Below are 25,880 nucleotides of genomic sequence, written 5' to 3'. Positions count from 1 at the left end.
GTCAGGGATCTGATTTATTTTGAAGAGGTAATTTTTTAATGTGCCTTTTAACTGCTTGAACCTCTTGTTTTTGTGTACTATCACTGATTTTTTTAATCCACTGTGAACAGGTTCAAACTTGCACTTCTCAGTGCGTATCTGGATTGGGCCCCTGACTTAACCCCTATGGAGCTTTTGTCTGATTCACCCCCCGAAACCACCTGGGACCTCTGGGGTCACCTGGACTCTATACACACTATACCTCATTTTGGTGTAGTATATATAGAGCCAGTTTCCTACATTGGTGGATCAGCTGTGGGATATTCAACTTGCATTTGTTGGATTACTTGGTTACCACCTGATCACACAACAGAACTCTTAAATTGCCTTTAGAATTCATATTTTTTCAAATTGGCATTTTTACAAAACTACTAAAAGTCTTGTTAGGGCCTTGCTTAAGTCCCTTTAGAATTTTAGAAAATAAAAAGTCACTGTAGTCAAGGGTAGAGGGGTTAGAACCTTTTTGTTAGAATGTCTCAAAATAAGAACCAAGCTATTAGTGAAGATGACCATGATGACATACAGGACATGGATGAGGAGCTTGACCTCACCCCTTACCTTCACTTGTCTTTCAAGGAAGTAAGGTCCTTATGTAAAATTAAAAATATACCAATGGGCCCTCATCCAACCAAACAAAAGCTCCAGGAGCTGTTGGCTGAGTATTCAAAGGCCCATCCCTCTGAAAATGGTGATGACCAGTCAGGGAGAGAAGGAGGTGAGGAGGATGGAGAGAGGTGCCCACCTCCACCACTTCCTAGGGAAGAAACGAACCCTGTTCCCTTACTTCCAGGAATCAACCCATGGGGACCTAGAGGCCACACATGTGACTCAATGAGGAGGGCAGCCTTTTAGCAAGGCTGGCCAAAAGACTGGATCTAGAGTCCAGACTCCTGGCTCTAGAAAGAAAGGAGATGGGTTTAGCACCCATCAATGGTGGCAGCAATCAAAATAATAAGGATGGAGAGCAATCTTATGATCCTAAAATCCCCAAAGGGATTGCCCCTAAATTTGAGAAGGGTGATGATATCACCAAGTGGTTCACAGCCTTTGAGGGGCTTGTGAAGCCAAAAGGGTGAAGAAGACTTTCTGGGGGGCACTCCTTTGGGAACTGTTCTCTGGTAACTGCAGAGACAGACTCCTGACCCTTTCTGGGGCAGATGCTGGGTCCCATGACCTCATGAAGAGAACTCTGACTGAGGGATTTGGACTAACAACTGAGGAGTACAGAATTAGATTCAGGGGAGCTCACAAAACCCAAAACCAATCCTGGATTGATTTTGTAGACTACTCCGTAAAAACACTAGGTGGCTGGTTAACTGGAAACAATGTGCATGACTTTAATGGAATTTACAACCTGTTTATGAAAGAACACATATTAAGTAATTGCATTGATGAAAACTTGCATCAGTACCTGGTAGACCTAGGTCCACTTTCTCCCCAAGAATTGGAAAAGAAGGCAGACCACTGGGTCAAAACAAGGGTAAATAGGACATCCACTGGGGGTGACCAAAAGAAAGGGGTTACAAAGCCTCCCCAGAGGAAAGATAGTGAACCCCTTAAAGATGAAAGTAAGGAGTCCCAGGTATCCCCCCAAAAACCTGTCCAGTAGGGTGGGCCCAAAGACACCTCACAAACTAAAACAGGGTACCAAGGTAAGAATTGGGATCCCAACAGAGCATGGTGTCACAACTGTCAAAAGGCAGGACACCACACCAAGGACCCTAACTGTCCTAAAACAAAGCCCCCAGTGCAGCTCCAGGGGTTACTAGTGTAGCTTCAGGGGTTGCCAGTGTAGCTTTGGAGGATGGTTCCTCAGGTGAGGAAGTCCTCCTAGCCTTCAATTGGAAATGGGCCCAAAAGGTGAGCTGGAAATTCCAGAGGGGAGTAGACACTTCCACCACCTACTGGTGAATGGAATCCCAGCCACTGCCCTAGGAGATACCTGTGTCAGTCACACTGTGGTGCATGACAGGTTGGTACTCCCACTCCAGTAAGTCCCAGGGGAAACAAAAAGAGTAAGGACTGTCCCAGGGGGTGTCACTGTTAGGCCTGTGGCTGTAGTGCTCCTGGAAGTAGCTGGGACCCTTAGATGGAGAAAGGTGGTAGTCAGTAAAAACCTCCCACTTGATTGTCTCCTGGGGAATGACCACCCAGAAGTTGGTCTGAGCCAAAGACCTCACCCAAGAAACCTGGGGGGCTCAACCTGCAGTTAGTGCAGCTAAGCCCTAAAAGAAAAAAAGAGACTGTGTAGGAAAGGTGGGCAACTGTTAGCCACAGTTCAAGTGGGCCAGGGAGATTCTATCCCAGTAAGGGAGAACTCCAAAACTGGCACTGATGAAGTCCCCCCAGCCAACAAAAAGACCTGACTAGTCAGGCAACTGTCCTGATGAGTTGGTGGCTCCTCAGCTGGCAGAAAAGTGGGTGGAAGAAGGGTGTTCACTACCCAGTGTAGTGACCCCGCCCCCACTCTAAAACACCAGAACCCAAAGAAGCCTGTAAGGTAGCCTCTTCACATACCAGTAAGGAGCTAAAGGTGTGGTTCTGGGAACTGACAGCTGTCAGTAGCCTCTGCTGAGTGTTAGCCTTCATGGCAGCACTGTCCTTGGCATGGTGGCCTAGCCCCCGCCAAATTGCAAGTTAGGCCCCCTGACCCTACTGGTCATGGTGGGGTTGCTCAAGCTGTGGGTCAGCTGGGCTTTGCCCTAGCTAAGGTAGAATTTGCAGATGTAGACACCTCTGAACCCAAACTAAAAAGATGGGGTGAAGACACTAAAGAGCTAGGAAAGGAGTATTGGGAATTAGGTCCTGAAACTGTTGAGGTAGGCCAGCTCCCCAAAGGGACTGACCTGGACAGAAGGATGTAAGGCAGAGTAGGCCCTGCAACTTTCAAACCACTTCCTCTACTCTTCATTGCCTGAAAGACTAGGAAGACTCTCCCAGCTTTGGCAGAGTCTCCTGGCCTTTGGGCTGAGGGGGGGATTGTGTTGGAAAGTGGGTTTCTGTTGCAGTAAACCCCCCACTTTTTGCCAGACTACAGATGCACATTTAAATGGTGTGCCCTGGGTCCCTGCCAATCAGGTTCTCAGGTCAGGGCCTGTGTCCTTTCCCCAAAACTAAAACCAATTGGCATCTCTGGCTACAGGTCAACCCCTGGTAAATGGTACCACAGGTACCCAGGGCACTGTGACCAGAGAAGGCCTCTAAGGCCTGCAGCACTTATTGTGCCACCCCTAGAGGTCCTGTACCACTACACTCACACACTGCCTTTGCAGGCTTCGTGTTTTGGTGTAGAATAAAGCGAAGAGTCGACATGGCACACATCTCTGTGTGCCATGCCTACAACCCACTGTCCTGGCATAGATCAGCCACCCCTCTAGCTGGGTGCACTATACCAGTGGTGAGGGTACAGGTGCATGAGCCCGGTACCCCTACAGAGTCTAAGTCCATTATTAGACATTGTAAGTGCAGTGCTGCCATTAAGAGTATGTGGTGCTGGGAGTTTGTCATTACGAACTCCACAGCACCATAATGGCTACACTGAAGACTGAGAAGTTTGGTATCAAACTTCTCAACACATTAAACCCGCACTGATGCCAGTGTGGGATTTAATTAAAAATGCACACAGAGGGCATCTCAGAGAACCCACATCTAGTGTCCCGACTGAGGGGCTGCTTAGGCTGCCATCAACAGAGATGTTTCTGGACCCATGGGTAGAGAGCCTGCTGCTCCCGGGGGCCTGAAACAATGCACAACCTGGGATGAGGTGCAGGGTTCACGAAGGGGAAGCTTTAAAGGCATGCCACCTTTGTGAACTTCCCCAGATCACTTGCTGCTTTCAGCAACTGGTCCCCACTGGTTCTGCCCCCCACTTTGGGTGGGAGAACTGGAGGGAAAATGTTAGACGGACCGGGAGGGTCGGCCGAGGACAAGGGGAGAGGTCTCCGGGGAGAGCCGTCTCCAGCGATCGTACAGATGAATAACTTCCCCCCCACAGATATACACCACACAAGGATAAGATTTAGCGTTCTTTATAGGTGATTTCTTAAGGTACGATGAAATGGTACAAGGAGGTCTGGACTCAGGGGTCCCCTCGATTCGAGTCTCTTGGTTTGGGGAAAGGGGGTAGCGGGACAGTCTGGTTACCAGTCTGGTAGCTGAGATGGTATGGTGGATAGCTCACAATCCTCGAGCTCGGTGTTCTAGCTTGGACGGGCCGCGGCAGCGCCAGCAGGTCCCGGTGAAGATGGTCGTTACACGGTCCGCGGCAGCGCCAGCAGGTCCCGATGAAGGTGGTCGTTACACGGTCCGCGGCAGCGCCAGCAGGTCCCGATGAAGGTGGTCGTTACAACGGGTCGCGGCAGCGCCAGCAGGTCCCGACGAGGATGGATGTTGCAGAAGGCCGCGGCAGCGCCAGCAGGCAGGACGATAGCTCACAAGGCAGGGCTACGGCAGCGCCAGTAGTCCGTCAAGGATGAGTTCTCTCGGTGTCTCTCGACTCCAGGATACAACTGCCTTCCTGCTCTGGAGCTGCCCTAGTTATAGGTCTGGCGCCCTTTGATGTCCGGACCCTCGCACTTGGAGGTCGGGGGGTCCGGGATGAGGGAGTCCAGACACCCAGCAGGGGGTGGAGCCAGCGCCTGGGGGAGCTGGAGGGCGATCGGCACCTGGCAGGGGAGAGCCATCGACACTTCTTTCTCCCATTGACCTGCCAAGTGGTCCGTTCACCTCCTGGGTGGATGGTGGTGCCGGGATGTCGGGGCTGGGCCAGGCCCAGGGTTAGGGTCGAGCTGAGGCCACGCGGCCGCGTGGTGCAGTGTCCAAGATGGCGGCTGATCCGGCCGGGGGAGCCGGTAGTGGTTCGGCCCCATGATACATGGCTGTCCGGGGGCAGGAGTTCCGTTGGGAGACGGGGTGCGGGTTGCCCTTGTGGGTAACACCTGGGAGTCCGGGGCTTGGGCCTTGTCATGCGGGGAGGGAGCAAGCCCTTCATGTGGCCTGTCCAACATGCGTCCCCCCCAGCTGAAGGCGGGGAGAGTCACCCATCCTCTTGGGGACTCTCCTCGTCGAGGCGGAAAAAGCGTGACAGGCCATCTGCGTTGGCGTGGTCTTGGCCCGGTCGATGTTCCACAGTGAAGTCCATCCCCTGCAGGGAGATGGACCAGCGCAATAGTTTTGGATTTTCCCCCCGCATCTGCATCAGCCACTGCAGGGGTCGATGATCGGTTTGCACCCGGAAGTGGGTACCGAAGAGATAGGGCCGGAGCTTTTTGAGGGCCCACACTACTGCGAAGGCCTCCCTCTCGATTGTGCTCCAGCGCTGTTCTCGGGCCAGGAGGCGTCTGCTGATGAAGGCCACCGGCTGGTCAAGACCCTCGGGGTTCAGCTGGGAGAGAACCGCCCCGATGCCGTGGTCGGAGGCGTCCGTTTGCACAATGAATTCCCGACTGTAATCGGGGGCCTGGAGCACAGGGGCGGTGCACAGGGCGGCTTTCAGCTTCTCGAAGGCCGCTTGACAGTCGGGGGTCCAGTTAATCTTCTTCGGGTGGTTTTTGGACGTGAGACCCGTGAGGGGCCCCACAATGCTGCCATAGTCCCTCACGAACCGCCGGTAGTAGCCGGTGAGTCCCAAGAAGGCTCGGACCTCGGTCTGCGTGACTGGGGGTTGCCAGGACTGGATGGCAGCAATTTTGAGTTGCAGAGGGGCCACCAGACCGCTTCCCACCTGGTGTCCGAGGTAGGTCACGGACCCCTGACCAATTTGGCACTTGCCGGCCTTGATTGTGAGGCCGGCCCGCTGGAGGGCTTGCAGGACCTCTCGGAGGTGGTGGAGGTGGTCGGACCAGTGGCGGCTGTATACAGCGATGTCGTCCAGGTAGGCGGCGCTGAACTCTTCGAGCCCCGCCAAGACCTGGTTCACTAGACGCTGAAAAGTAGCTGGGGCATTCTTCATGCCAAAGGGCATGACCTTGAAGTGGTAGTGGCCATCGGGGGTAGAAAAGGCGGACCGTTCTTGGGCCCGGGGTGTGAGACCGATCTGCCAGTAGCCCGCTGTCAGGTCGAAGATGCTGAGGTAGCGGGCAGCCCCCATGCGGTCGATCAATTCATCCGCTCGGGGGATGGGATGAGCGTCGGTCCTGGTGACAGCGTTCAAGCCCCGATAGTCGACGCAGAATCGGAGTTCAGGAGTGGTGCCGGGGGCAGCGGCTTTGGGGACCAGCACGACCGGGCTGGCCCAGGGGCTGTCCGAGGGCTCGATGACCCCGAGCGTGAGCATCTTGGACACTTCCTCTTGGATGCAGGCCCGCACCCGATCTGGTACGCGGTAGGCCCGGTGTCGGATAGGGGGACTGTCCCCAGTGTCCACGTCGTGCAAGCACCAGGGGGTGATCCCTGGGGTGAGGGAAAACAGAGTAGCAAACTGCAGCAGGAGGTCCCGGCAGCCCCGGCGTTGCTCTGGGGTGAGGGCATCGGAGAGCCGGACCCCGTCCACGGAACCGTCTTTCTCCTGAGTCTTCAGGAGATCAGGGAGAGGCTCGGAGTCTTCTTCCGCCCCACTGTCTGTAGCCATCAGGAGGCTGAGTTCCGAGCGCACAAAGTGGGGTTTGAGTCTGTTGGTGTGGAGGACCCGGAGGGGGTTCCGGGGAGACTCCATATCGATGAGATAGGTGACGGGGCTCTTGCGTTCGACCACTTTGAAGGGCCCCGTCCACTTGTCTTGCAAGGCACATGGTTCGGTGGGGGACATCACCCACACTTGTTGACCAGGTTCGAATTCGACGGAGGAGGCATTCTGATCGTACCATTTTTTCATGTCCTCCTGACTGGCCTCAAGATTCGCTTTTGCCATTTCCCTGAATCGCCGGGTCTGATTGCGTAGTGCCAGGAGGTACTTGAAGACGTCTGGAGGTGTCTTTAGGGGGGCCATCTCCCAACCTTCTTTGACTAGGCTGAGGGGCCCTCGCACAGGGTGCCCGTACAGGAGTTCGAAAGGGCTAAAACCGAGGAACTTCTGGGGAACTTCTCGATAGGCGAAGAGGAGGCACGGAAGTAGTACATCCCACTGGCGACGGAGGGGCTCTTCCAATCCCCCAATCATTCCCTTGAGTGTGCGGTTGAATCGCTCAACTAGTCCGTTCGCTTGAGGATGATAGGGGGTCGTGAATCGGTAGGTGACCCCGCACTGTTGCCAGAGGGACTTCATATATTTCGAGATAAAGTTTGTGCCTCGGTCGCTGACGACTTCTCGGGGGAAGCCCACCCGGGAGAAGATCCCCATTAGGGCCCGGCCGACCACCGGAGCTGTTACAGTTCGCAGGGGCACAGCCTCGGGGTAGCGGGTGGCGTGGTCCACCAGTACCAGGATGAACCGATGTCCTTGTGCTGTGCGGGGGTCCAGGGGCCCCACAATGTCTATTCCTACCCTCTCGAACGGGGTGGTGACCACTGGGAAGGGTTGCAGAGGTGCTTTGAGCTTGCGGCCGCTCTTCCCGCTGGCCTGGCACGTGGGGCAGGACCGGCAGTGGTTGAGGATGTCGTTTCGCATCCTCGGCCAGAAAAAGTGGGTCACCAGGCGACTGTAGGTTTTGTCCTGGCCCAGGTGTCCAGCCAGGGGGACATCGTGGGCCAAATTTAGCAGGAAGTCTCTGAAACGGAGGGGCACCACCAGCACTCGACTGGCCCCTAACTCCGCGATTCTTTGTTCACTGTATAACAGGTCGTTATCCCAATAGACCCAATGGGCTCCGGTGGAGTCCCCTGCGCTCTGGGCGAGGGCTTGCTGGCGGAGTCCCTCGAGGGAGGGACAGGTCTTCTGCTCCTGGCGGAACTGTTCCGTGGGCCCCCCTTCTTGACGCCACTGAGCCAGGCCGGGAAGGTCCTGGGGCTGGGCGACCCCTTCGGGGGTTGGCTCTGGGGGGTCGGTATAGTCGGTGTCCTCTACTGGAGCGATCGGGGGAGGAGGTGCAGGCCATTCTGGTTCTTCTGGCGGGGGGATGGCACGGGCGGCCATGGACCGGGTGGTTACGCACGCCCAGTCCGGGAGGCCCAGCATCCCCAGGTGCTCTCTTCTTTCGACGGCGGCCCACGGGGATCTCTCAAGATCATTCCCCAGGAGACAGTCCACGGGGGCATCATCCCGGACCGTCACCTTCAGCGCTTAGAGACCTGTCGGTATTAAGCGCTCTACAAATTCAAGTTAACATAACATAACATAACATAACATGCCGGAGACCCCTCCCCATTCGAAGGGGACGCAGGCCATCCGACATAGACTCTCGGAATTGTCGGCTGAGCGGACGGGGCAGAGAATGTTCGGCAGGATCTGCTCTGGTTTTACCAGGTGACAGCGGACGGCCGTCACACTGGCCCCTGTGTCACGTAGGGCTTCGGCCCGGCGCCCATTAATGTTCACCCACTGGCTATATTTTCTGGTGTTGGCGGGTAGGGGAGCCCGCGGGACCATGTCTTTTCCCCCTAGGCACGCTAGAACCATGGCGGCCGGTTCCCACTCTTGTTGTGCCTGCTCATATTCTTCTTGTTCCTCGGAGATTTGTTCTCCCCCCAGGGCGGCGGCAGCTACCTGGCGGGGTTTTGGCGTTTGGTTCTGCGGGCAGTTCGGGTCATTGGCGTAGTGGCCGACTCGCTGGCATCGGTGACACGTGACGTTGGCTCGGAACCCCGGGCGCATCGGGGGGTTGCCCCGGCCGGCCGGGGGCGGGGTGCTGGCCGCGGGAGTGGCCGGGACGGTGTCTCTCCCTCGCCCCTGGCCTCCTCCTCCTCCTCGGGGACGGTGCTGACCTTGGTTGTTCCGGTTTTGCTCGTGTGGCCCTCTCCGGCCCACTCGGGTGCTTTCCCACCGGTCAGCTTCGGCGGCGAGTTGCCGTGGGTCAGTCAATTTACTGTCGAGGAGGTGCTGCCTGAGCTCGACGAAGCAGTTGTTAGACAGGTGCTCCCACACCATGAGATTAAAAGTTGCTCGTAGGTCGTTACGTGGCTTCCCTTGATCCAACCCTCGAAGGCTCGGCTGAAATAGTTGACATATTCCACCCAAGTTGTACCCGGGATCCGGGTGCAGTCTCGGAACCTCTGGCGGTACATTTCGGGTGTGAGCCCATATCGAGTGAGGAGGGCAGCCTTCATGTGGTCATAGGATGACATCTGATGGTCTGGGAGCTGCAGTAGGGCATCGCGGCCTTCGTTGACGAACCTCCCCCATAGGCCGGCTCCCCAGTCACTCCGATCGATCCGGTGGGAGGTCATGGCGATCTCGTAGGCTTTGAACCACTGTTGTATGTCGTCCTCTCGGACATACTCTCGGACAACATCCTTGGGGATGTGGACTTTCTTCTCGGTTGCTCCCGGGGTGTGCGGTCGCTCAGGCACCCCCGGTTCTTTATTCTGTTTCCGAAGTTCTATTTCCGCCAGTTTGCGCTCGTGTTCGAATGTTAGTCTTTTTTCTTCGAGCTCTCTCTGCCTCTGTTTTTCTTCCCGTTCTTCTCGGAGCCGCAGATGTTCTAGATTTAGTTTTTTCTCGGCTAACTTTAGTTCACCGTCCATCTTGAGTCGTGCCATTTCCAACTCATGTAATCTGGTTCTTTCTCTTTCTTGGATCTCTCCCTGCGAGAGGCCCGTTCCTCGCTCCTCGGGAGCTGTGGCGTTCCCCTCTGGTGCTACACCGTTTTGGTCGGGGGATCCGGCGACCCCGGTTTCCGCCCATGACTCAAGGGCGTGCTTCAAATCGTCTTTGGTACTCAGGCCGGTGGTAGCAATGCCTAGTTCCATGCAGAATTGTTTCAGTTCGCGATGGCTATACTCTTCCAATTTATCCATCTGGAATTTCTCGGTGGAACCGCTCTCTTTGGTTGACATCGTGGTTTTGTCGTGGGGTGAGCTACTCTCTGTACGATTACGCGTTGATTCGGATCGCGCCGCTGGCCACCAATGTTAGACGGACCGGGAGGGTCGGCCGAGGACAAGGGGAGAGGTCTCCGGGGAGAGCCGTCTCCAGCGATCGTACAGATGAATAACTTCCCCCCCACAGATATACACCACACAAGGATAAGATTTAGCGTTCTTTATAGGTGATTTCTTAAGGTACGATGAAATGGTACAAGGAGGTCTGGACTCAGGGGTCCCCTCGATTCGAGTCTCTTGGTTTGGGGAAAGGGGGTAGCGGGACAGTCTGGTTACCAGTCTGGTAGCTGAGATGGTATGGTGGATAGCTCACAATCCTCGAGCTCGGTGTTCTAGCTTGGACGGGCCGCGGCAGCGCCAGCAGGTCCCGGTGAAGATGGTCGTTACACGGTCCGCTGCAGCGCCAGCAGGTCCCGATGAAGGTGGTCGTTACACGGTCCGCGGCAGCGCCAGCAGGTCCCGATGAAGGTGGTCGTTACAACGGGTCGCGGCAGCACCAGCAGGTCCCGACGAGGATGGATGTTGCAGAAGGCCGCGGCAGCGCCAGCAGGCAGGACGATAGCTCACAAGGCAGGGCTACGGCAGCGCCAGTAGTCCGTCAAGGATGAGTTCTCTCGGTGTCTCTCGACTCCAGGATACAACTGCCTTCCTGCTCTGGAGCTGCCCTAGTTATAGGTCTGGCGCCCTTTGATGTCTGGACCCTCGCACTTGGAGGTCGGGGGGTCCGGGATGAGGGAGTCCAGACACCCAGCAGGGGGTGGAGCCAGCGCCTGGGGGAGCTGGAGGGCGATCGGCACCTGGCAGGGGAGAGCCATCGACACTTCTTTCTCCCATTGACCTGCCAAGTGGTCCGTTCACCTCCTGGGTGGATGGTGGTGCCGGGATGTCGGGGCCGGGCCAGGCCCAGGGTTAGGGTCGAGCTGAGGCCACGCGGCCGCGTGGCGCAGTGTCCAAGATGGCGGCTGATCCGGCCGGGGGAGCCGGTAGTGGTTCGGCCCCATGATACATGGCTGTCCGGGGGCAGGAGTTCCGTTGGGAGACGGGGTGCGGGTTGCCCTTGTGGGTAACACCTGGGAGTCCGGGGCTTGGGCCTTGTCATGCGGGGAGGGAGCAAGCCCTTCATGTGGCCTGTCCAACAGAAAACAAGTGAGAGAGAGAGGTGTTCTCACCTCTGCCAACTCCACCCCTCAGGTGGGGGGAGGCGAGGTGAAGCACAACTCCAAGTCCCCGCGATCTTGAGGATGGGGGGCCCAACCAACCAGGGACAGGCTTGTGCCCCCCTCCCACTGGAGGGTGGCACAATAGGGGGTGTACCCACCCCAGGGAAGGGACTCATGGGTCCCTGCCACCTACCTGTAATGCCTCTAGTATTTAGGGGGCACCCTGAACCTTGCTTCCTCAGATCAAGAAATGACAAGAAGAAAAGAAGAAGGACCGAACAGCTGTGCAGCCAGCTAACAAGAGGAAGACGCCCACTGACTTGGCCCCAGCCCTACAGGCCTGTCTCCCCTCGAACCTGCTCCTGCGAAATCTCGGTGTGTCCTACAGCCAGCAACCTTGAAAACCCTGGAGGATCTGCCGGCCTTCACTTCCAAAGACTGCTTCTCCCGTGAACACCGGATTTGTTCAACTGCAACCTCTGGCAGCAAACGGAGACCGCGAATCCAGCCCACTCTGCACTCGCCAAACCCGGCCCAAGCTCGAGTGGAAAAACACTATGAAGAGGTCACCCCTGTGATCCTGACCCGAGATCCGGCGATCCCTGACCTGCCTCAATCCTCCAGCTGACGCCTGCAGTCTAAATCCAGAAGGCCCCTCTAACCGCGACCAGGAGCTGGTAAGAAGATCCGACCCCAAAAGGCACCCCTGCATCTGACGCCCCACGGCCTTGTGTGCCCAAACCAACGGTGGGACAAACCCTTAACTTCCCAACTTACCTCTCGAAGTGGTGGTCGCACCCAGAAGTCCTTCGTCTCCCTCCTGTAGTGCTTTTGCAAACCGGAGGTTCTCCATTGAAAACAACAGGGTGCCCGACGTCGAAACAGCACTCTGCACCTGTCCGCCTCAGTGCCACAGAGGGTGCACCTTTTGTGCTACTTCGTTTCCCCATTTGCCCTGACCTAAACCTAGGAGCTTTGCTCCACAACCCAGTGGCCTGCTTGCCAGCAGCCACCAACCGGAGGCCCCCTATCCCCCACTGGATAACATTGGGCCTCAACACTCTGCACCTGGTTGGCCTAGTGCCGCTGAGGGTGTAACAGGGGTGCATCACTGACTCTTGGGGACCCCTGAGTCTAACCTCAGAACCTTAACTTCCACAGTCGATAACTTACCTGTGAACCGATAACCTGTTTTTCCTCCATAGGATAACATTGACAATTTTCTCCCAAAAAGTGTTTGTGTGGAGTTTTAAAACCTAAAAATATTCTTTAAAAATCGCAAAAGAACCAAAGCGTATTTACTTACCTGTTTCCAGGAAATGTCCCAGTGCTGAATCTAGGTATCCAGCACGGAGTTAGAAAACTAACGTAAAAAGTAACTTACCTGTAATTTACTGAAAAAGCCTATTCATTTCAATGTATTGTATTTGCTAAGTATTGCAACCTACTGCATCCCCTGTAAATCAAACAAAGTACAATTCCTATTGCATTTTAAAACTGTTCTACAATCAGCAACTTAATACTGTAAAGTATTTAATGCTTACCTGTGCCAGGCTTGCTTGGTTCTAAAAATAAAACAGTATATTTGTTATACAAAAACAATTTGTCTGGAGTTCAGTCCTTGAGTGTGTGAATTCATTTGCTGACTGAGTGTGTACATCAAATGCTTAACACTGTCCTTTGATACTGCCTTACTGCTCGACCACTCTACCACAAATATAGAGTAAGGTTCTATCTAACTTTAACCTCTGCCTACCTCTGGGGTCACCTGGACTCCATAAACATTATACCTCATTATGGTGTAGTATGTATAGAGCCAGTTTCCTACATGAGGTACCTACTTTAAAAATTGTCTAACATATGAGTTTGAAAAGTGTAGTAACACAAGTTTCTTTTGGTTGCTTGCATCACCTATCCACACACACCCGGAACTCCACTGAGTCTCCTCAATTCCACCACATCTTATCCTACGTCCCTTCATATCCTTACCGATCCACCTATCACTTACTGCTTTTCCCTCAAATGTTCCTTGCTTTTCTTTGTTACTGAATTTCTCCAAATGGCACTTCCCTCGAGGAGACCAATCCGGTGACAGACGCCACATCTTTCTTTCCAGCAACTTTGCAGCATCAGTTATGAAAAAGTTTAAGAAAAATAGACCTAGCCATAAAGCTTGATGCAGTCTATGTATTTCCATATTGTTCTTAGTGTAACTTCAAGAAGAAGCATGCTTTCTCATGTCAATCATTCATTTCATATGCCAGTTTAACACAGATTCTTAATCATATGATACATGGCTGAAGCAGTCACACCTTACATCAAGGATTTAAAAAAAATTGTGGTGCACTATAGAAATAGTTTATAATCATCATCATCATTATTATTATTATGATTATTGTTCTTGCTGTTGTCGTTGTTGTAATTATCATTGTTGTTGGTGGTGGTATTATTGTATTTTAGGTTGAATCCAACAACATCCATTAATGTTTATGAATATAATTCTATGGTCATGTAATGAGAAGTCTAATCAGATGTATCTCGAATAAAGATTAGATCACTGGTAAAAGCAGGCCGTTGTACATCAGGTAAACCACTGGTTTCAAGATAGTTTACAATCTAATCCTCAAAAGAAAATACAATTATTTTTCAACAACTAAGATTACAGACTAGGGCCCATATTTTCAAGGCACTTGGGCTGCAATTTTGTCACTTTTTGTGAAGCAACAGCTGCGCAAACCACAAACTCATATATATATGAAGCCATGCAAAGTCACTTTGCATGGCTTTGAATGGACTCATAAATATGGAGAAAGGCAATGCAATGCAAATCGCTGTGTTGCCTTACTGTTCACTAGGGAGTCATGCCATGGGTGTTGCGGTGGGTGTTTCCATGCAACACCCATTGAGTGACACATCCACAGATTTACAGGACCTTGTAAACCTGGGGATGCACCAAAACTTTACACCTCCCCAGGAGAGGTGCAATGAGGAGAAATATCACTATGTTGCCTCGTTTTTTCCTCTTTCTATGCGTGCTGCATTTTGCAGCACGCATAGAAAGAGAAAGACTCCCAGTGTTGTTTTTGTGCAGGAAGGTGCCCCTTCCTACACAAAAACAATCCTGCATGCAATGCAGACACCCTTGCACCATGGCACAAGGGTGCCAGCGTTGGCGATAGGCTGTAGAAACAGTGCTTGCACAGTGGAAAAGGACAGGAATGCGTCCTAACAACTGAGTAGTCTGCCAAGAGTGCCAACATTTATCCACCACCAACTGCTAATTCTCATTCTTCTCCCTTTGTTCCCTTTTCTTGCAGACTTTGCATTCCTTTTTCACTTGTTGTTATGTCCCCTCCCATATTTTCTATCCTGTCTCCTCTCCCATAGTATTTCTTTGGAACTTTGCAATTTCATTCTTTATATTCTGTACCTTTTATACTCTATCCGCATTCCATCTTCACTTAGTATCGTTGTTTTCTTGTTCCATTTCCTTAAAATCGTTTGCTGAGCTTTTTTTCCATCTTGAACCATCATTATTAATGCTTTGGACTTTTCTATTTGGCTGATAGTAGGAGTTACCAGTCCACAGAGGAAATCTGAGGTGTGTGATAATATTGCAAGAGCAGTTACTGCAAACTCTGGGGTTTGCCTGTGTATTCTCCCCTGGCAGTTGTTGGAATATGCCTCCCGAATATAGCAGAGTAATAGGGAAATTGTTGTGGTAACAATTATTACCCAGTAATTCTCAATTTCACAGACAATAACTCATACTATATAAGATAAAGTACTCTCATGTCTTATATTATAAGTATATTGCAAGTGGCCACAGAGGGAAACCAGGCCTAAAACTGATCTATTTTATAAAGTCATGTAATTCCAGGGTTACTTGCAATATCATTTTAACGTACTGCAAGGGTGTTTTATTCCCTATGGTACATGGCACACCTTTATCCTTCTCTTAGTTTACATCTTTGGTGCTACCTTGCTTTTTTATGTTCATTGTAGATAAGAAGAATAAAACCAGAATCTGTAGTGTGGAATTGAACACACCAAAATGCATTCAGTACTTTTTGTAAAACTATACTATAATTAGTTTAATGTAAGATAGAATAAAACAAATGCTGTACGTCAGAACGAGTGGAAGCATGCAGACACTATCTTTTTAAAATGATCTATTGTGTGGAAAAGACAAACATATAGAAATAAAACTCTGCTTTCTGCTGCTTACCTTTTTTTGCTGGAGAGAAATATCTCAGAGGAAGGAAAAGCCCAATCCTGCAGTTGTAATTATGCCCAGCCACCTGACTTTCACCTTGGCTTCTTGGCTTCTACCTCAGGCAGCAGCCATGGCGATGTCATGATAAGTCAACTGTAATAACTTATTATAGTTGAGCAGGTAGCTCATTTCTTACAGGTGACTAAAGACACAAATCACATGTATAATGAAATTCGAGAAGGGTTTTTATAGACAGATTGCCGTCTCCCACAGTGTGATAATTTCAAAAGCCGAAATTATATATCCCTGTAGAATTTGTGTAATTTTGGGTGCAACAATAGTGATGCTGAATTACTGCAGAACTTGGAATAGGGGCCTTAATGTTTCCCTTCAAACTTAATAAATTGTATACAATCACAATTACTGCTGCAGGGTTAACCACAGCTGGATTAGATCATTAGTACAGTGCTATTTATGCTGTAACCCCCTTGCTGGCTAGAGTTTTTGATAGAGAGATAGGTGTAAGGAGGAAAGGACAGAAAAGTTAGAAATGAGAGAGAGAGAGGATAGGACTGGCAAATAGAGAGGTATACAGTCTTGGTTTAACATTATATCCGATATATCAACTGCAATCCGTTTTATCTCAACTCGAGATTATTAAACTAGTCTTCGAGTCCACCTGGTTCATACTTGTGCTGTGCCTTGGGCCGTGGATCGTTACAGTAGGCATTAGGGTCGGTTTCTATAGAGGCTCGTAGGGGTCTAGGGACCTGTCCAGAGCTTCCCACAGTCCTCTTGATGACGCTTTCCAGGGGGAGTGCTGCAGCGCCAAGTGGTCCGCTCCACTGAGGTGAGTGACCCAGTTGATCCATCCTTTGTAGCTAGTTTTGCTAGTGTCATTCCAGTTGGTTAGTAACAGTTTGACCGCAGCTGTCAGAAGTAGGTCCATTAGTTCCCTCTCTCTCTCAGAGGAGAGGTCAGTTCGCATGAACGCTGTGGTGAGGGAGGCAAAGTCTCTTGTTAGATTGAATTCAAACACATTGTCTATGAAATCAAATACCCTTCCCCAGAACACCTTGAGTGTTGGGCAGTGGAAGATAAGGTTTGTTAAGTCTCCCTTTTCTATGTTGCAGTTCCAGTAGAGGGAGTCTTCCCTGAGGCCTAGTGTGTGTAAGCGGTCTGGGGTCCAGAAAGTTTTATGGAGTAGCCAGAATTTTGTTTGTGCTAAGACGTTAGTGATCTTGTTTCGCATGGCCGAGTCCCACAGAGTTTCTCCACTCATGGTCGTTTAGTGGGGGGTGGATCTGTTTATCCCAGTATTCAGTTGTGTTTTGGCGTTAAGTTTGGTGGTTTTCAGGCGTAGTAGCTTGTATATTTGCGAGACTTGATGACCTAGTTTGTTGATGTTTGCTACATAGCGGAAGATCGAGGGTTGGGTGCTGGCTAGGCTTATCTTTGACAGGGCTGCTTTTATCTTTAGGAATCTGTATAGGTCTATGTCTTCCAATTGGTGGACTGCTTTCAGGTTGGAGAATGTAATGGTGAATGTCCCCTTCTCGAGTTGGTGTGTATAGGATATACCGTTTTCTATCATGTCTCGTAGTTGACACTTTTTCTCTTATATTTGATTCTGCTATTTGCCCACAGCGATTCTGACTTGGTCCCTTTGATGCTAATCTCCATTTTCTTGTCGACTTTTAAGAGTGCTATTTTAGTGTTTTTAAAGATCGGTTTAGATGTAGATGAGTATGTGTTTGCTGTGAGTAGGGCTAGTGGGCTCAGGTTGTTCAGAATGGCTTTCTCTACCTGTAACCATACCGGTGTGTATTCGGGCGCCGGGGCAACCCATTGCATTCCTTGTTTAGCTAGGAAGGCTAGTTGGAGAACCTTGAAGTCTGCTAGGTTCACCCCTCCCTGGGATTTTGTTAGCCTCAGTTTCTTAATACTAATCCTAGCCTTCTTTCCTCGCCATAGGAATTTGGTGAACATGTTATCGGTTTTCCGGTGGAAATCGTCTGTGAGGAGGATTGGGAGCATGCTTATCAGGTAGTTTATCAGTGGCGTGATCATCATTTTTTAAGTTTTGATTCTCCCCCACCATGTCATGAATTTCAGGGACCAGGCCTCTAACAGGTTTTTAACTTTTTCTAGTAGGGATTTTTCATTGTGGCGTAGGGTGTTTATCAGGTCGGTACCTAAGTATATTCCTAAGCATTTGATGTATCCTGTCTGCCATGCCAACCCTGACTCCCCTAGTGTGTCTCTCGTGCAGTAGATGTTTAATGGCTTACATTCAGATTTTTCATTATTTAGTTTATACCCTGATAGTTTGGAGTATTCCGCTATTGTGGACATTAGAGCCTTTATCGAGGGCTTTGGTTGCTCTGTTATTATCAGGATGTCATCTACGTAGGCGGCAAGTTTTACTACGGACCCCTTGATATCAACCCCTTTTATGGTGTTGTTTAGTTTTATGTCTTGGATGAGGGGCTCGAGGGCCAGAAGGAAGAGAGCCGGCGAGAGTGGGCATCCTTGCCTGGTTCCTTGCTGGAGTTTGAAGGGGTCTGAGAGTGAGCCGTTTACGGTAATGCGGGCTGAAGGGGTTTGGTAAAGGGCCATGATCATCCGAATATAATCCTCCCCTAGGTTAAAGGTCTGCATGCATTGCTCTAGGAAAGCCCAGGAGACCTTATCGAAGGCCTTCTCTGCGTCCAGTGCAATAACTACTGCCGGCTCTGGTTTCACGGAGATTTGTTCTAGTATGTGGCAGAAAAGTCGTGTATTGTCGCTAGACATACAGTTTCGTGTGAAACCGACTTGGGCATTACTTATTAGTTTGGGTAGGACCCTGTTTAGTCTGACCTCCAGGATTTTGGTGTAGATTTTACAGCCCACATTGATGAGGGATATAGGTCTATAGTTTTTTGGCAGTTGGTGGTCCTTGCCCTCCTTTGGGATGACTATTATAGTCGTCTCTGTCATGGATTGTGGTACTACCCCTGATGATGCAGCCTGGTTATAGACCCTTTTCATGGTTGGGGTTAGTTGGGTTAGAAAGGTCTTATAGAAATCGGCAGTGTATCCGTCTGGCCCGGGGGCCTTATTTTTCTTTTGTGACTTGATTGCCATTTCAATTTCCGAGCAATTGATTTCCCGACCTAGCCTTGCTGTGTCTGCGGAGTCTAACTTTGGGAGTCCTAGTCTGTCTGGGTGTCTTGTGCATTCTTCTCGGTTAAGTGTCTGCTCTGTCTTGTATTGTTCAGAGTAGAACTCATGGAATGTACTGAGGATTTCTTTGTGTCTTGTGTGTGTTTTATTGTTTGAGTCTGTAATTGATGAGATTGCCACTTGGTTGCGTTTGTGTTTCAAGTATGATGCCAGTAGTTTCCCCACTCTGTTGGTTTCACAAAGGTTAAGTGCTTTGCATTTGTGGAACCACAGTCCTGCGCTTTCACTCAAGATTTTATTTTACTCATACTTGTGCTGTGTTAGAGTGGTTAGGATTGTGTTGTCATTTGTGGCTTTTACGTGGTCGAGTTCTATCTTTATTATCTCTTTCTCGAGTTTGTTTATTCTCAGGTTCGCTTTTTTGTTTATTCTAGCCTTAATTCCAATAAATTTACCCCTGCTCGTTGCTTTTAAGGCCTCCCACAGTGTGCCGACGTTAGTCTCTGGGGCATCATTATGGGTTAGGTAGTCCGCTATAGCTTCCTCAATTTATTTTTTGTTTCCCGGGTTCTGAAATAATTTCACTGTTAAAGTGCCATCTTCTTGGGTTCGCTTTGTTGTGACAGACGCTTAGTTTTAGGCTAATGGCTGAGTGGTCAGAGACTAGTCTTGGTGCAATCTCTAAATCTTCTATAAAGTGTGTGTGTCCCCTTGATATTAAAATGTAATCTATCCTGGTGTACGAGTTATGTGGGTTGGAGTAAAAGGTGTAGTCTCTAGTGTCGGGGTGTTGTAGTCTCCATGCGTCTTTGAGGTTGAATTTGGTTCAGATGTTTTGAAGTGCGGCGTGGGAGTTGGTGGGGTGGTATTGGCATTATTGGCAAGAGGACTGTCTGTCTATTATGTGATCTAGAGGGATGTTGAAGTCCCCTGCTACAATCGTGAGTTCGTCCTGCGGGAGTTTGTCTAGTGTGTCTGACACTTCAGCCCAGAATGTAGGGTCGTCTGTATTAGGGCCATATATGTTCACCACGTGGAACCGCTCCTCCCCTCTTGACAGGTTTGTTATTAGTAGTCTGCCGTCCTTGTCGTGGGAGTGGAAGTCTATCGAGATCTTCAATCTCTTGGATACTAGGGTCAGGTCCCCCCGCTTCTTTTTGTCTGCTGGTGAACACGCAAGCTGCGCTATCCAGTTGGCTCTGAGGAGTTTGGCATCTTCCTCTGCTAATTTGGTTTCCTGTAGCAGTATTATATCGCTTTTGGTCTTTGCTAGGTAGTCCACTATCTTCCTGCGTTTAATGGGGTGGTTTAGGCCCTTGATGTTGAGGGATATTATATTGAGGTCTGCGGTCAGGGTGAGAGTTTTGTTATTAGCCATCTGATGTAGTGTGGTGCGGTGGTTCTATGTGCCCAACACTCAACGTTCTACGCTGTTGTCTGTATCCTGTGCTCATTATGTGGGCCCCTTCCCTTATGGAATGATTAGCATGGTTTGACAACCGACATGTGCAGTGACATACAAGGCGCGGAAAGAAGAAAAGACTGGAAAATAAAGAGGAAAGACATCTGAGATATGCTAGTGCGGCTCCCCCCCTCCTTCTCCCCCTTCCCCCACACCCGTGCCTCCCCCCTCTTCACTCATCTGTAGGAGGTCGACGGCAGGTTCGCCATTCCGCCACCCGGAGATATGATGTTGTGTAAGTCAATTTGCAAACTCCACTGTAGCTTTGTACCGTAGCTCTGACATTTGTATACTCGGTGTTCCGCTCGAGGTAACTAAAGTAAAAGGATACTCTGTCGGTCCTGAGTTTTCCTGTTATCTGCTGCGATCTTCTGCTGTGTTTTGCTGTTTAGGCGAGTTTGGTGTTGGTTAGTATCGCCCGTAGGCGTGAGGTAGTTGTTACGTTCTTACGAGGGAAGATTTGTTTTGAGGTAGTTCCTTGCATCTGTGAGGTAGATATGTTGTATAGGCATTGACGCTTCTTTACCCCATCAGTACATTTCAAGAGCCTGCACCCCCGATGTTCGGTTCCGGCGAGGGTCCTCTTTTCGCTGAGCCGTGCTGTGAGGTGGCCATGATTTGAGCTGCTGGGCCATCTAGGTAGCGGATCAGGTCTTTTGGGTCGGAGAAAGTGATTTTTTCCCCTTGTCTATTATCTTGAACTTTGCGGGAGCTACAAACGAGAATTGAATGTTTTTACCCCTGAGACTTTGGCGTAGGGCTAGAAAGTCTTTCCTGGTGTCGACCGTGGATTTTGAATAGTCCTGCGTGAGGATAATCTTGTGGCCTTTCCAGTTGATCTGGTAGTTTTTGCATGCCAAGTTAAAAATGTTTTCGGTGTGTTGTGATCTCAGGGGCTTGCATATGATAGGCCGAGCGGTTTGGGACGTTGATGGTTTGAAAGCGGGAATTCTGTAGGCTTTCTCTAGCTCAAATTGGCGGGTGAACTTAAGTTGGAAAGCTTGGGGATCAGGTCTTCAAGGAATGTGGAGCAGGATCCCGCCGTGTCTTCTGCCTCTTCTGGGATCCCGAGTATGCGTATGTTTCCTCTGCGGTTCTTGTCTTCCATCTCCACTGTTTGCTTTTGGAGAGCCCTGTTACCTCTGATAGTGCTTTCACCTCTTTGCTCGCATTGTGGGTAGAGTCTTCCGCGTCACTGATCCTTAGTTCCGCCGCTGCCAGTCTAATGTTCACTGAGTTTAGGTCGGTTCTGACTGCCGCAATCTCTAGTTGGATTGTGTCTGTGGTGAGTTTTGTGGTTTTCACCAGGTCATGCACCTCTGTCAGTTTCTTTAGTATAATTTCTAGGGTGCTGTTTATATCTGGTTTTTGTTTGATGGGTGAGTCAGATGTAGCTGGTTCACTTTTGCTCTTCTTCAGTTGTTGTTGCTGTAACCTCATTTCTCTGTCAGCCATGTTTCTTGTCCTGCTATGTTTGTTTACTTTCCCTTCCTTGCTCTTTTGATGTCTCTCACAGTGCGCTCTTTTGTGTTGATTCCCTCTGTCCTTGTTCCTCACCCTATGTCTTCTGCTCTGTAAGTGAGATTCGTCCGGGCTCTGTGTGCGTGCTTCTCCCTTTTTGGGTTTTCGTTTTGCCTTTTGGGGGCTAGTCAGCCCCTCTTCCGAGCTTTGGGTGTTTCCCTTATTTCTTGTCACTTTCTTGCCTTCCTAAGCACCAGCCTGTAGCTATTTTGTCCATACGTTCGCTCTCTCGTGTCCGTGCGCTCACTTGCCTCCAGTGTTATGGTTTGGGGAGGATGCGTGCTATGTTGATCCTTTCTCTCATCAGCGCTGCTTCGTCTGTGCTCGGGTTGTTACCATTCTTGGTGGCACCATTTTGTCATCACAAACCCCCCCTCATTCCGCTTCTCCTCGCCCTTTGGCGCGGTTTTCACACTTTTCATGGTGTCCCCCCACACAGGTGTGCTGGATACTAGGGCGCTATGTCCCCGATGTTCGTTGGGGTCGCTGCAATTGTGACAGAGTCGGCTTGCTTGCGCCGGTTGTTATGCTCACGCTAAGGTGCGTGGGCAGTGCAGCTGCTCCCGTTACGGTTTTGCTTTCCTTCTGCTAGCGCCAGGTGAGCCCGCTCTTCTCTCCTCTGTAGTATTTCCTTTACTTTTCACTTTTAGTCAGCAGTCCGCTCTCTCCCTGTTCCCATCAGCAGATTTTCCAGGGCTGGGCGCGCGCTGTGATGCGGTGAGCCCTTTCCTGTCTAGCTCGACTTTCCTGTGGCTCCGACCAGTTTAGTTTCCTTGGACACCATCTTGCTTTTACTCACTCTTGGGATGCCGTGCACTTTAAAGTACTTTTTTCCCCCTTTTCTGAGCGCGTTTATCAGCTAGGGGTCGGCAGTATCGCAGGTGTTACGTTATCCGGCAGTTTACAGGGCTGGATAGGGCGCGACCTGTGTTGCGGTTCTTTCCGCGGGGTCGCGCTCGCTTCCTGTGTTTTCAGTTTTGTTTTCCATCAGTTAGGCGAGGCAGCGCAAAGTGGTGCCTCTTTTTATTCCTGGGGGCCTCTTTTGAATTTAGGCTAATTAATCGGGAGTCGTCTCTCTCCCTGCACCCGTCGGCCGTTTTTAGGGCTGGGCGTGCGCTGTGGTGTGGTTCGCAGGGTCGCTGGCCCGCTGGCTCGTGCTCACTTCCAGCACTTAGTTTCCCCCTCCTCCTGACCTGGCGTCGGGTGCAGTAGGGTTTGTGCGCTTCTGTTGTTCGTGTGGGCAGTGCGCTTCCGTCCAGCTAGACTTTCCTGTGGTTCCGATCAGTTCATGGTCACCATCTTGCTTCACTCGCTCTTGGGCTGCCACGCATCTTTAAGTACTTTTTCCCCTTTTCTGAGCGCGTCTATCGTCTAGGGGTCGGCAGCATCACCAGGCGCTGGTGTTCCGATAACCAGAACTTCCTTCCGTCGGGTTGTGACCTCGAGCTTTTACGGAGTATTTGGCTTTGTTAACTCCGTTACGGCGCAGCGGCAGGATCAGGCAGCCATTAGCTCTGCCGTCCAAGCCACACCCATTCATAACTATTTTTGTCCTCTTGCTTTGCTTTCTTCACTTCTACTCCATTCATCCTACAGTCCTTACTTCCTGAGACTTTAAGTTGTAATATAAGATGTTATCTTTTAACACAATTTGAAACAAATCCTTGCAAAATTGTTTTCTATGTATACTTACTAATTCGGGTCTAGTCTGTGTTTGTATGCCTGATTCACACAGTTAAATGTACACTTCTGTGTAAGGTTACAATTGTTGGCTATTCACAAAAGTATTTTACTAGTTGTATCTTTATGACTGTGGAGTCTCCACAAAAGTGTAAGTTTACCTTTGTGAATCATCAGGGCCAGTATATTTGCTAAATTACCATAATCACAATTACTCTTTATAATTATACTTAGGCTATCCTGTTTTAGGTTTAAACCTATAATAACTGATAAAACACCACTGAAAGGGAAATAGCCCTCACCAGTGTAAACATATAAACAGTGAAAAAACACCTGCATAGCCACATTTCAATGCCATTCAAAGAAAGGAAAAGGAGAGTGAAAGAGTAATTTTTATTTCTTCCTTAAGGGGCCAATACAATGTAACTGTGTTACTCAAGGTAGCAGCAAGAAAGACTAGGCTGACATAATTATGCTTTACTTTTGTCATTTAGGGATGTCACTAAAATATTGTTTCTTCTTACTTTTGCGTTTTTCAGTTTTTTGGTCTTTGGTCTAAAGATGCAGGGTTTAGAAGCAATTATCTTTTAAACTGTAGAGAATCAGGAATTAAAATCATATTTGATATTTTGGTTATGTTTGATTCTTCCACTGATAGGTAAAATGGCTGGTTTCATAAGAATCTTTCCCAATATGTACCATCATATTTACCCACATAGAATTGGTAAAACCCCTTGATTCATCAGGCCACTTTTCTAGCGAGTCAGTATAGATAGTAGGTGAGTTGCCAAACAACACAGGCTTTAAACATTCAATGAAAGGTGTAGTGACAGGTATATGTGAAAATTGTGATATCACCAAGCACCTGGGATTGTGGTGAAAACATGACACCAGACCTTTGGAAAACATGGAAATCAGTATCACTCGGAAATCTGCTGAAAAAAGTTCTTACCAAGTTCAATAAAGATTGGCGTGATATTGTTTGTATTTGCAGTGATCCAGCTGCGTATATGAAAAAGTTGTGTGATGAACTGTCAAAATCGATACCTGAGCTAAAGTTCTTCCCTGTAGGAGATCTTTGCCGCTTGCTAGATGGTATGCTGAAAGCATCTTTACAATCTTCAGAGTTAATGAAGAATGCTATTGACTTTTTAGTCCATTCTGGTGCACTATTTTGTTATGTGCGGGAACTAAAATGCTAATATTTCTCATTTTGTGCTTTGTGTGGCATCAAAGAAAGAGTCATCCCAACTGTGTCATTTAGCTGGTGTTTCTCAGTCTTAGAGGCCGTGAATGCTATATTATCCATGTGGCAACCATTTACAGAATTTCTGTTGAGTGATGATGCCAAAGGCAAGAAATGTTAGGATCTTCGGTCGTATATTGATATTGATGTGAAAAAAGTACACTCTACTGCATTCTTAGATTTTTACAGGAGAACAGGACTGCTGTAGTGGACATAATGAAAAAACTAGAGTCTGAAAACACCCTTGTCTACCAAGTGTTTAGCATAATTGGTCTAGATGTGAAACATCACCTTGAGACTAGGCTGGGTGACACTTTTAGTGACTTTGGCATTGCTACATATTCAATGTTGGAGTGCTTTTCACGTAGTAAGCAAAGAAATGTTGAGGAGGAATTCAGGAAATTTTATTTTACAATGTATGAGAAATGGCTTGCAAAGATGCATAGAAATGTCCCTTCACCAACCGTGGCATTTGAAGTCAATGAAGCCTCACTGTGGTACTGTGCACAAGTTCTAGAACTATTCCATAAAGGGAAATTATCTCCAGACCTTCAAAAGTGCTGCTTCATGTTTGACCGCTTCAATAACTCTGAGGGCATATGCGCCCAGTTAAAAGCATTTGATGCAGAATCTGGCCACCGAGTCGCAATCTTCAGGTACATCGGAATTGGCATGGAAAGCTATGTCAGTGGCTAGAGTTAACAAATTGAGTACTGAGTGTTTTGGCTTCGCTCGTCTCAAGTGCCAATGTTGAGAGAGCTTTTTCACAGATAAAAGTTTACGTGGGAAGGAAAGAGCGAGCGTGCATGACCAAAGACTCACTGAAGAAGTACTGTATGGTGTACTACAATAAGATTGATTTGTAAAAATGTATGTGGACCTCATATACACTGTACGTACACTGTCTATGTACCATGTACTATCAGTGCAGAAAGCAAGAAATAATAAAAGCAAAACGTTCTATAAACACCGAAAAAACGCAGTTTCTGGTGTTTTTAATGGCGCGAAAATGTGTAATTACTGATAACCACTTTTTTTTAAGTTATTGAAATCACTTGAACACTGGAAAAAAACACCAGAATTTACTAAAAAGAGAAAATTAAAACAGGAAAGCCTAATTATACAGAAGGTTCTTATTGGCCTTTTTTGTACTATATTTTTTTCAGGTCAACAGTTTGCACAAACATGGGAAGCGGCCAACATGTTATGAAAGCCATTGATGTCAACATTGAAAGTGTATCCTCACCAAGTGACAGTTTTGATGCCTTTTGTATAAAGGATGGAGGTAAGCATTGTACATTATGACCAGAACTCTTTTTTTCATGTCTTTCTTAAAGTGAGTATCTGCCTGTGGTGATAAACAGCTTCACAACATTTGTTGACCAATGCAATGATGCCTCCTCCACTGCCTACCAGCAATTGTGCCTGGGAATTGCATCATGGGTGACAGTGGTTTCACTGATATCTTGAGTGTTG

General features: G+C 49.3%; 1 protein-coding gene across 1 annotated transcript in view; it reads left to right on the top strand.

Moving 5' to 3' along the window:
* SUSD5 (sushi domain containing 5) overlaps window positions 1–25,880 on the top strand; it is a 481,907-nt gene that overhangs the window by 169,147 nt on the left and 286,880 nt on the right. The window contains exon 3 of the mRNA XM_085607621.1: window positions 25,571–25,689. Coding sequence (XP_085463747.1) covers window positions 25,571–25,689 — 119 coding nt within the window. The remainder of the gene's footprint in view (window positions 1–25,570; window positions 25,690–25,880) is intronic.

The sequence above is a fragment of the Triturus cristatus genome, chromosome 5_2 (assembly GCF_964204655.1).
Source record: "Triturus cristatus chromosome 5_2, aTriCri1.1, whole genome shotgun sequence".
Taxonomy (NCBI): Eukaryota; Metazoa; Chordata; class Amphibia; order Caudata; family Salamandridae; genus Triturus; species Triturus cristatus.
Note: the sequence above shows the minus strand (reverse complement) of the source record. Positions and strands in the feature narration are given on the sequence as shown.